The sequence below is a fragment of the Peromyscus eremicus genome, chromosome 20 (assembly GCF_949786415.1).
Source record: "Peromyscus eremicus chromosome 20, PerEre_H2_v1, whole genome shotgun sequence".
NCBI classification, from domain to species: domain Eukaryota; kingdom Metazoa; phylum Chordata; class Mammalia; order Rodentia; family Cricetidae; genus Peromyscus; species Peromyscus eremicus.
The window spans coordinates 57,199,991-57,212,361 of NC_081436.1; the positions used below are offsets into that span (position 1 = coordinate 57,199,991).

At 39.2% G+C, this 12,371-nt stretch overlaps 1 protein-coding gene across 3 annotated transcripts in view; it reads left to right on the top strand.

Annotated features, from left to right (window-relative positions):
• The window catches only part of Angpt1 (angiopoietin 1), a 250,764-nt gene that overhangs the window by 154,788 nt on the left and 83,605 nt on the right, over nt 1-12,371 (top strand). For all 3 annotated transcript variants that reach the window (XM_059247853.1, XM_059247852.1, XM_059247854.1), the window contains exon 3: nt 4,041-4,162. In XM_059247853.1, coding sequence (XP_059103836.1) covers nt 4,041-4,162 — 122 coding nt within the window. The remainder of the gene's footprint in view (nt 1-4,040; nt 4,163-12,371) is intronic.

The following is a 12,371-nucleotide window of genomic DNA, read 5'->3' on the forward strand; positions in this document are numbered from 1 at the left end:
TAGTTTTCTACAGTTCCTTTGGATGCCCAGCTTTGAACTTCAAGCCTATTTGCAAACATCAGTGGGGTGACTTGAAATAAAGCAGCAATGGAATCAAGACGATGAGAAAAGAGAAGGCCGTGGTATTTGTGCTTAAAACTAGCCTGAGTTGACCAGCACTTATCCTGGATCTTGAAGATTGGTCGGCATCCTTCTTCCATGTCAGATAAATCTTTAGATTCGGGCTGTAAGAGTCTAACTACTAAGGTGGGGCTGTTGCCTTCCATGATTGAAACAGCCTATTGGGCACTGTCAGCACGTCACCCAACACATAGTTGAATGCCCCGGTGTTCTTGACTTTATACTGGAGGACTTTGGACACAGCAGTGTAGGCCCAGTGTAACAGGATTATCTTCAATAGTGGAGGTTCCAGAAGGAATGGAAGATGGAGTAAACTGCTGGAGAGCATGGGGATAGAAGTTTTCCTAGGCATGGCTGAACATACCCCTGAGCATGTCTTGAATATGAAAAGAAGCTAGTTCTGCATCTGAGAGGGGATGGGAATTCTAGCCAGACAGAAGTGCAGGTACAAATGTCCTGAAGTGAAAGAGAATTTGGCAAATTGAGCAGAAAAAAAGACTGAATGAGATCATAATGAGCCAGGTGGGTGGCGGGAGTGACATAAAAGAAGTAAGCAGGCTTCTGATCTCACACAGCCTTGTGGACCACACAAGTTCTTTGAAATGTAAACTACCTGCAGAGAGGATCCATTAGCATATCCAACATAGAAAATGCCACAATCTGACTTGTTTTTACAAAAGATCCATTGCTCTGTGATAGTGTAGACTAGAGGCAAAGGAGAGTAAGAGGGCAGATTAATAGCAGCCATAGTTGTAAGAGTTAGATATAGGAAACTTCATGGCCAGTTCCAGATGATGACTCCATTCTGTTTCCAGGAAACACAGAGAATGATGTGTAAGCAAAACATTTGGTCTAAGTGTATCAGGAAGTGTGTCTTAGTTAGCGTTTCCAATGCTGTGATAAAACCCCTTGACAAAAGTAACTCGGGGAAGAGACCATTTCATCCTACAAACTCTCAGGCCACACAGAGGGAAGTCAGAGCAGGAACTCCTGCAGGAACCCTGAGGCAGGAACAGAAGCAGAGGCCAGGAAGAGTGCTGCTTACGGGCTCGCTCTCCATGGGTTGCTCAGCCTGTTCTCTTAGACCATCTGAGACCACCTGCTGAGGAGTGACCCTGCTTTAGTCAAGGTACTACTTCATGGAACTTCCCTCTAGGTCAATTTTTTTTTTTTACTGATTTAATTAATATTGTTTCACTTAGTTTACATACTGACCACAGTTTCCCCTCTCTCCTCCTCTCCTGTTCTCTCCTCGCTGCCTCCCATGTCCCCCTTCCCCATTCACTCTTCCTCAGTCTTTTCTTTTTTTTAAATTTATTTATTTTAAAAAAAAAGGTTTCTTTTCATTTTACCAATCCCAGTTCCCCTTCCCTCTCCTTATCCCTTACCCCCCCACCTCCTCCAAACCCACCCCCCATCCACTCCTCAAGGAGGGTAAGGCCTCCCTTGGTGAATCAACAAAGTCTGGCATACTAAATTCAGGCAGGACCAGGCCCCTCACCCCTGTGTCAAGCTGGTGGGAGCTCATGGACTCCCAGCTGGGGAACATGCACGGGACCTAACTAGGCTCTCTGAATGTGGGTGACAGTTATGCCTTGGATAGGTCTGTTTGGGAAGCCCCTGGCAATGGGACCAGGACTTATCCCGGGTGCATGAAATGGCTTTTTGGAACACTTTCCCTAGGGTGGGATACCTTCCTCCCCAGTCTTTCTCAGTTAAGAGTCAGCCTTCCTAAATATGTCTAGGTTTGTATCACGTTGACAAAAACTGACCAGCCCACGTGCTCTCAGGGAGTAAGTAAGGGAAAGGAAAGCAAATGTGGGTTTGAAGTATCTGTGAACAATGGGTTTAATTCTGTGAGATGGCGTGCCTGCTTTTGTTTGTTTGCTTGTTTGTTTTGAGACAAGGTTTCTCTGTATAGCTTTGCACCTTTCCTGGAACTCACTCTGTAGCCCAGGCTGGCCTCGAACTCACAGAGATCCCCCTGCCTCTGCCTCCTGAGTGCTGGGATTAAAGGTGTGCACCACCACCACCCGGCTCAAGCATGCCTGCTTTTTATTTATAAACAAATGTTGAGTGTCTTCTCTTTGCCAGGTACTGTTCAATCACCAAAAAAAAAAAAAAAAAAGCAGAGTGTTTCACTCCTCCTTTCAAATATTTGCACATGGTCATCCAGTAAACAAAAAACCCAAAAGCTGGCCTGGGTAGAAAATTTGATGAATGTAGCCTCAGTCTTGACATTCTCTACCATTTGCTCTTGAAATTCTGTTCTTCCTTAAATAAAGTAATAAGGAATAGATTTTTAAAATAATATTTGTACTAATTTTCTGAGAATTTCATACAGCATATTCGGATCATATTCACCCCTCCCGCAACTCTTTCCTTTCCACTTTTCCCTCAGGAGCCTCCAGCTCTCAGTTGTGTTTTCTTTTCCCCCATTGAGACCACTTATGTGGTGCAGAACTACTCTCGGGAGTAGAGCCTGCCCTTGAGTGTGTTCAACCCACCAGGCTCACACCATTAAGAAAACATACTCTCCCGACAGTCATCCAATGCCAATACTAGTACATGGTTTCATGCCGACTTTTCTCCCTCCCTGCTGGAACTTTGTCTTGAGCTTACACTGGTCCTGTGTGTCCTGTCACTGTCGCTAAGTTCATGTGTGTCTAGGAAAAACTCACTATTTAAAAAGTTTTAAAAACCCTATGGAACAGAAAAGTAACTTTAAAGTAAATACAGTCCTTGCAAGTGGATAATCCAGTCCCATGTGGTTTGACTCACCTTACCCTGTTCCTGGCCTAGGGGAAATGAGGTGATGAGAGAAGAGTAGAAAATGGTAAGATGCAGCATTTAGACTTTAAAGTACTTAACTTGCTATGATTCATTTGCATATTAAGTTTTCATGGATATAGATTTAAAGCCACTCCAAGAACGAATAATAATAATCTCATCTAATGTTTGTGGAATATGTTAGAGTTAAAAAACAGTCCGCACAGAAATAATGGACAGATGTATAATGCATACTTTAGCTTGGTTGCCACGGCGAGAAGGAGCCCGTCTGTAGATTTTGCATCTGAGGCAGTTTCCTCTGCCCTCTGTTCTAGTCACTTCTCTGTCCTATTGCTACAGACACAGAGCCCCATTGCCTTGCAGTCCCTGCAGACATAGCTCAACTCAAGAACACTTTCAAAAGGTTCAGACAGATCCCAGCTTTAAACCCACGTAGTGGGGCACAGTACTCCAGGGCTGCCATGTTTACAACAGGACCCTGTATGTGATACCAGTATTGCAAAAAAAAAAAAAAAAAATCTTTTCAGGTTCTTTCTAATATATAGATTCAAATAAAGTCTCTGGTTAGAAACCCAGACCTTGACATGGTCCTATGTGAATGTGGACTCCAGTGTCCTCATTCATGAAGTGACATGGCCAACGGATGATACTGTCAAATAAGTGAGATAACATATGGACATTCTCTTAGATGGACTCCCTGCCGTAACAGCCATCCAATAAATGTATGGTCAGAAGTCCCTCCAGACTATCTTCAGAGATGTTTGTGTTTCAAATTGGATTTAGTAAGGTGATAAGTCTGAGTAGGTATATTTATACAACTCCTAATTTTTCTAACTAACCTGTAATATCAAGACCTTGGATTAATAACATATTTTGCACTTATAAATTTTGGAGATAAAATATATGAAATGTTATCCTAGGATGTAAGGGTATAAAAATTGGAGGATGCCAATGGATTTAGTTCACCTCCAACTTTAATTTTAGTTTACAATGCACTGCTTAGTAGATTGAACACCATATGCTTAAGTCCCTTTGAAAAATATTAAGAACAAAAATGATTTTTAAAATGCTCAATTTTTTCCCTGCTACTTGCTTTGTGACTGAAATTGTTTTTTAAAAACTGTTTCAAGGTACTAAACCAAACATCTCGACTTGAAATACAACTACTGGAGAATTCATTATCAACCTACAAGCTAGAGAAGCAACTTCTCCAACAGACGAACGAAATTCTGAAGATTCATGAAAAAAACAGGTAAGGATCATTGTACCCTAAAAGTATTTTTATGCACACATCTTTATATCCTCCAGCTCACTGGGATCCGAACACTTAATGTTATGGTAATCTGAAGCACAAAGTCGAGAGAGAGGAGGAAGACACAAATGCAGCCAGTGTGTCCACAAGGAGGCCTGTGTCCTGCTTCAATTCTTGAGTTGCTTGGTTCTCAGGTGCTGCAATGAGCAATTGTTCAAATAACACCATGTACACAAACATGATTTGATATTTTGGCAAAATAGATTGACATTTCTTCAGCAGCATCAAATTTGTGACCCTAGAGAAGAGAATAGCAGAGCCTCTTGAACTGTTACTCAGTCATCTCTTATCTCACTCTTTGTAGGGTCTTTGTAACGTACAAGATAGTTAAATTCAGACAGCTTGTGCTACAGAGAAGCAGATTTATAATATTTCTAGAAAATACTTGCCCATAGAATAACTAGGAAGGGACTTTTGCACTGAAAGTCATTTAATTTGGACATAATAAATTTGATTTGTTGATATCATCATATGGTAGTGTTTTGTGAGGTTTGAGATCTGTCGGGTCAGTGAATGAAACTTTAAGATTTTGAAAGTCGGGACAATGAAACACTAGCTCATTTCAAAGTCATTAACATTAATTGTGGGTAGCTTGAGCAAAACAGCAATTCCTGTAGAATATGTATCTTCTATTTCATTGTACTTTCTTCTGAATATTTGGTTGTCTTGAAGATGTTTCAGCTCTTATACCTTGTGTTCCGCTAAAGACTACTTTCCTGGTAGGAAGTAGTCAGATACCATCTTCTGCTGCAGCTAGACTCTGCTATCTAGACTTTCTTCCCGAGGCAGGGGAGCATCGTCAGGACTGTGGGCCTTCCTACTTTGCAGAAGGACCAGTGACTCAGACCAAGTGAGTCACATATCTTGCTAATGGCAGAACTAGAAATGGAATCCAGGTTGTTTTTCTGGTCCTTCTCTTCTTTTTCCCCTCACATAAGACTTCTCATGATCCACAACCTAAAGGCTTTCTGAACTTCAAGCAAAAAGCAGCCATCAATGCCAACAATTACAATTAAACTCCAGCACGAATAAAATAAATCTGACTGTTGATTTAGCATCTGCAAGGGGTCACTCATGCACTGTGACTGATATTACCAAATGTTACATTTATTTATTCTTGTAGGGTGATATGGGATAAACTATTTAACTATAAATAAACTTGACAGAACTTGACCCTGAACTGGCTGTTGGATGAAATGTTCTAAAATTGAAAATCCTCTTGAAAATTACTATTTATCCCACCAGTTCTACAATAACCAGAAATATGCATCTATGTAACAGGTATACTTTACTTCAGTCACAATCAATTTAGGGTTACCACCATATGACTTAACTTTCTTGCTGAAGTGAGCCCTACTTATAATAATATCTTTCAAGATTTCTGTCCAGGAATTTTGAATATGTAGAGCAATTGAAATGTTACCTTGTTTTTCTGAGTTATTTGTTTTTAGGATTATAAAAATAGCTCAAAGTTTATTAGAAAGGAGAGAAAAATACACACAAGAAAAATTAAAACAGCAGTCTCAACCCACAGAGAGGGCTGCATATATTGCTCAGTAGCATGTACAAATATATTTTTCACAAAGTTGAGTCATCTATTTTGGAGCATACATATATATATATATATATACACATACATACATACATACACACACACACACACACACACACACACACACACACACACACACATATATATATATATCAAGGCTATCACTATAAAGATAATAAAGGGGTGGTAAAAAAAGTTATATCAGAAATGGGAAATGGAAATGAAAATCAATTACAGAAAAAAAGTAAAGTAAGAAAGAAATGAAGAAATATCACATTAGCTACTTGGCTAGTTAAAACTTTATGTTCCCTTGCCTTAACAGAGTTCATTCCATTAACAAGCCAAGGATGCTTGTCATGGGCTTGTTACAAAGAACAAAGAGGTAGAACTCTGGGGTGAACTGGCCAGGAAAAGCAGGCCTAGCCTGGGGGTTGGGGGTCGTGATTAATTTTCATTCTCAACTCTATGGCATTAGAATCACCTAGAGAAAACACCTCTGGGCTGCCTGTGAGGGAGTTTCCAGAGAAATTTAAAGGGAGGAAGACTGACCCTAAATGTGGGCAGCATCATCCCATCGCATGTACTCTGGTCCCAGACTGAACAAAAAGAGGAAGCCAGCTAACCCCAGCATCACCCTCTCTGACTCTTGACTGTGGACCCAGTGTGATCAGATGTCTCTCACTGCTGCCACTGCTAGACCCTGTCATGATGGCCTGAACCATCAAACCAGGAGTCAAAGTCAACACTTCCTCAAATGGCTTTTGCCAGTAGACTGTCATATCATTAAGACAGTTACTAATATTCATGGAGGGAACAAATAGATGTTATCTTCAGGAAGCCTGCCACTTTCTGTCCCTTCTAAGTTCAACCAGAGGACTGAGTATATTCCCTTCCCCAGTGTTCTCCCCCCAAGCACATTTGTCAGGCTCCTGTTCACCTCAATAATGCAAGCTATGGGCCAAACTTATTTATGTAGCTATTTTTAGTTGATTTTTCTTTTCATTTTTTAAATTAAATGTTAATAGGATTCCTTTTGAGCAAACAGGAAAAGTCCAATAGCAAGTCAGTTTCAATATACCAGTACTCTGGAGACATTGACTGATGTTAGCTTCTGCATAGTGAAGCTGACTCCAGACCCTTGGAACTGACAGTTTTGTTCCCAGAGTAATAACTCTAGTAGTTTTAAAGAAAGATATTGAGTATATAAACTCAAACTTTCTCCACTCCCAAATTCAGGTAAGTTTCTAACAGATGCTTTTCTATCAAAGTAAGTTATGTGCAGACTACTTTTTTTCCATTGTAAAAGTAAGGAATGTGCTCTTCACTTTTCGGATACACTGATTGCCTAATAGGTTAGAGTCATCAGGATGTCAGAATGTTTTAGATGGCCTCAGAGTTAACACTAATGCTTTACTATGTGAATTTAATCATCCATCATTTCTCTACTTAAAAATTTAACTTGGTGAGGTGAATTGCCAGAACACTTACTATATCTATTTTAAAATTAAGGACTAAAGACATAGTCTGGTGGCATATAACCAGCCTAGTGAGCATGAGACCTGAGTTAGATCTGTAGCACCAATAAATAAATAAATAAATAAATAAATAAATAAATAAATAAATAAATAAATAAACAAACAAATAAATACTTAAAATTAAATAGTATAGTACATGAAAGTTGGTTTAAAATTTATTGACAATAAGAACATCAAAATCTAAGGATACTGAAGTAGTATTATTATTAGAAGTAGTATTATCAAGTTAGTTTATATTTATACTATTTCACCATAAAAATGGTAATGATCCAGGAATTGAAAAACTGAAGACATCTATGTATGATGCATTTTATCACATCAATCAAGAGGAATTCAGTTACCTTTTTTCCCTGTGATGCTGTGAACATCACAGAGATATACTTCAATGTCAATAAAATGTCCCTTCAATACGAATCTTTATTACATTGCATGTTGTGCAAATCTACACTAGAATGGCTTTGATCCATCGCTCAGCAGACTTATTAGCACCTATGATTAATAGCTTACAATGTTGCTAGCATACATTCTTCACTGCTTCTCCTTTTGGTGTGCACAATGTCTCCTGCTCTGTAGCTTTTCAGTTCACTCTTGGATGCCATAGGTTTTGATGGGAAACACTAAAAGATGGATGCTTAACTACAAAAACAATTGATTCTCTTAACTGTCCTTTGCTTTAAAAAGACAACTGAGGCCCTTAACTGTCAGTTGTATTCATATATACCCTTCTTCCTTCTTTCCTCCCTCCATTTAATGTTATTTATTCCCCTCCTTCCTTAAAAATGTTATATCTATATCTATGTAGATATACTGTAGATAGATAGATAGATAGATAGATAAAGACAGATAGATATAGATAGATAGATAGATAGATAGATAGATAGATAGATAGATAGATAGATAGATAGATAGATCTCCCTTGGATTTTGGGCCATTCCATCATGATTTTTAAAGTTTTTTTTTTTTCATTTTTGTTAGAAATTCAAATTTAATCATGCTTCTTGCATTTTTCTTTTCTAAATCTTGCAAGCTTACCCCTTTGGACTGGGGTCTCAGTCCCACAGTATGAAACTGGAAACATAGATGTGGCAACAGGAGTGTTGAAAGCTTAACCTAGGAAGAGTGTACCAACATGATTTTTAATATAGCGCCTACTATCATTTCCTATTCGTGTATTCCTATTGGGTAATGTTGTTATATTTAATACATTTATGTAAGAAGAAGAGAATAATAGAAACTAAGCTTTGCTTCCCCCAAGGATGTTTCAGATTGTATCTGGCTATTAATATGATAGGGGCTTACGCTGACAAGTCTGGGAGCTGGCCCTCAGGAGTGTTGCCTGTCTTTGTCAGAACAAGGTGGCATCTTTTGTGGTTGGGATGATACTCCTCAGGCAAACTGATGAAAAACTGCCTCTGTTTTATCAGTAAAGCTGAGTCAGGCTGCTTTTCCACACGAACTCTAAACTGGCACAAGTGTAAAGGACTTCTTGTGCACCAGCTTCTCAGAGAATTCCGATTCCTGACACATCTGATCGTTTCCCTCTAACCAAATTTTAATTTCTGTAGAAAAGTAATGTTTTCTTCCACATATAACTTATGTCATTCACTGTTAATGATAGATTTTCAGGGTCATAGCCATTCCCTTTTTCTAGTCATATAGGCCTTTTGAGCAGAGTGAAGCCTCTTGGATTTTAATTTGAAATGCATTTCTATATTCATGTAGATGAAAATTTCCATGTATCTCATACCCCAACTTGGCACATGTTTCTTTTTCATTCTGGAACATCCAATATTACCTCAGAAGTGGTCCTTGAGGGCACTTTGCTAGTAGACTCAGCTCCCAACATGGCTGTATCCTTGCTACTATCTGTCTGTCTTCCTATTGAAGGGTCCAGTTCATGCAATGGTGTGTGGACCAAATAGCTACTCTCTTATGTTATGTGTATCCTTGTCTGCACCATTTTTAAGATTTTCTTCAAACAAACCAAAAATATCCTTTTCGTGATACATAGCGTATTTCCTGATTCTATTTATTGTTATTGTTTATTTTCATACGATCAAGGGAATGAGAGGCATTCTGCCAAGCACTATCTAAAACAGCAAAGGCAGTGTCCTCCCAAGTAAGCAGAGAGGAGGTCAAAGTCAAATGTTTACATTTTTATAAATAGTTCATTGATCTTACCTACCTATTCTTTATGTGAATCCTAATCCCCTAGATACAACAAGAAGCTCTTTCTACAAGGAGGCATCTCTGAAATGTAAGAACAACATGCCACAGTCATCCAGGTCTGGTTTGAATCAGCCAATGCACTTTCCAGAGGGGATTATCTAAATTAAGCTCTGCTTCCTCCCCTCGGAACGTCAGGAGTTGTGTCTGGGTGTGGGACTTAGCAGCTTTGAGAAAGTTCCCCGCCTTTGCCGCCAAGTCAGAGTATCTCCTACCTCTTTGGCAGAAAAAAAATCATGTTTTATAGTTAGGATTATACTGCATACACATGCTGAGAGGTCTTGCTGACTTACATCCTGAAAACTGAAGCACAGCACTTGAGTGTGGATGTTTGGCCTCATTGGATTCATGTTTTCATCCCCTAAATACCCAATTGCACAAAGCAGGAATAGGATAATTTTACTATTTGTTTTCCCAGAAGTCTCACAGAGGTGACTGTGAATCTCCTAGTCTGCTTTCTTTAGAAAATTTCATTTTTATTGGTTGAACACTGCCCTAATTTCAAAACACGGTATTTAAAAAAAAAGTTACTTAGAAGAAAGAGACTTTGCATCCCATTTCTATCTATAAAATACACAATCAAAAACCCAAGCAAATGGAAATCCATTAGACTTGCTTGTGATGGGGTTGTTATGATCATGCAGCAGGAGATATTATGTGCCAAACTGTATCACATTTTTCTAATATTATCCCATTTCTTCTGATCAAAAATAATGGGAAAGAAGGTGGGTTCGGGACAAGCACCCCTAGTCTCAGCACTGGAGAGGCAGAGGGAGTGGATCTCTGTGACTTTGAGGTCAGTCTGGTCCACATAATGAGTTCTAGGACAGCCAGGCATCAACCTTATTTAGTGAGACCCTGTCTAAGGGGGAAAAAAATAGAGAAAAAAGAAAAGATGGGACAGGGGTGGCACACACCTTTAATCTTGGCACTTAGAAGGCAGAAGCAGGCACATCTCAGTGAGTTGAAGGCCAGCTTGGTCTATAAAATGAATTCCAGGACCACCAGGGCTGTTAACACAGAGAAACCCTGTTTTTTTAAAAAAAGAGATGTGTAGGAACATATACATCAATGAAATTTTATTCAGCTGAGCAAGTGGGAATCACTCTACTAGGCATGTCCAGTCTTTTGAACTGCAACACCATACTGCCATCTACAAAGTTCAAATTCAAGGACAACAAAATTGAGTTATTAAAAAGAGTTATAAACCTCATGACATTTTGGGTAATTTTATGATTGCTGTTTTCAGCTGCATTCATAGTTGTCTTGGAGCCTGCCTCCGAAGCACGGGTCTCCTAGCCAGGTTTCAAGGCCACATATCCCACTTAATTTTTAAATTTTTTTTTTCCAAATTGAGAACACAGGTAGGCAGAAAAATATTATAGAAGAAACTTCTTTGTCACAACAAAGTATACCAGAAGGAAAAGTAGTAATACATCTATACAAAGTGGAGCATTCAGGCTTTCTTTTCTTTCTTTTTTTTTAATATAAGAAAAAGTTTAATTCATTTTACATACCAACCACAGATCCTTCTCTCATCCCGCCTCCCGCTCCCCCAGCCTTTTTCCTCCAAAAGTGTAAGGCCTCCCATGGTGAGTCAGCAAATCCTGGTTATATTCAGTTGAGGCAGTACTAAGCCATCCACCCTGCTGCCCTGCCCCCACCCCCACCTCAGCCTGCATCAAGGCTGAGCAAGAAGCCCTACCATAGGTAATGGGCTCCAGAAAGCCAGCTCATGCATGAGGGATAGATCCTGATCCCATTGCTAGGGACCCCTTAAATAGACCCAGCTACACAACTGTCTCCTATATGCAGAGGGACTAGTCTGATTCCATGCAGTTTCCACAGCTGTCAATCTAAAGTTCATGAGTTCCCACAAGCTTGGTTCAGTTGTCTCTGTAGATTTCCCTATCATGATCTTGACCCCTCTTGCTCATATAATCCATCTTCCCTCTCTTTGACTGGGCTCCCAGAGTTTGACCACATTCAGGCTTTACTGAGTGTACCAGGTGAAGACAAGGAAAACCTTCAGTAAGATAGCTTAGAATAACATGGGACTAGACATTTGATGACAGTCCAACACCTTTCTAGCTGATCTCACTGCCATCTAAAAATGTAAACATCTGTGTTAGATGCATGCCATTCCCTGTTGCTACCCCTCCAAGCAGTCTTCTAAAGAATATATTATTTCCACATCATAATTAGAAGGCTGAAGCTCATAGAGTTCAAATAATTGGCCCATGACTAAAGAGTTAGTACACAGCAGAACCCACATTTGATTCCATGATGATTTCCTGTGTTAATTACTATAAGAAATACTTTCCAGCATGATGCAGCCTAGGGTGTAACTGGAGTGGTCATCAAGTGATTCTCTTAAAACAAACAAATATAAAATTGAAGAGAAGGGTAGACTGGTTGGTTGATTTTGGCCTACCAAGGTAGACTATTATTTAGTCCTTCTAATGCTGGAGTAGGACATATAAACTATTTATTTTAACTGGGAATTCACTGAACTTAGTTGACAAGTCTCATCTATCTCCCAACTGGAGTTATAAAAAATCATTAAGCTAATTATGTTTAATCGGTTGAATCTTACACAATTGCAAGATACTAAATTCTGTCTTACTAAGAAGTTACTAAGGAAATATTGATGTTTTAAAAGTATTTCTGAGGAAATGAAAAGCTTTCTGTTTGGAGCTATCCTGCATTTGATAAGGCCTTTAAAAAGTACTAACATGAAGACTCGCTAAACTCTAGCATTAGATATTTGATTGGATTTAATTAAATATTGACCAAGGACAAGGGTCTTAAAATACGAGGTTCTCAGGGCTGAGCA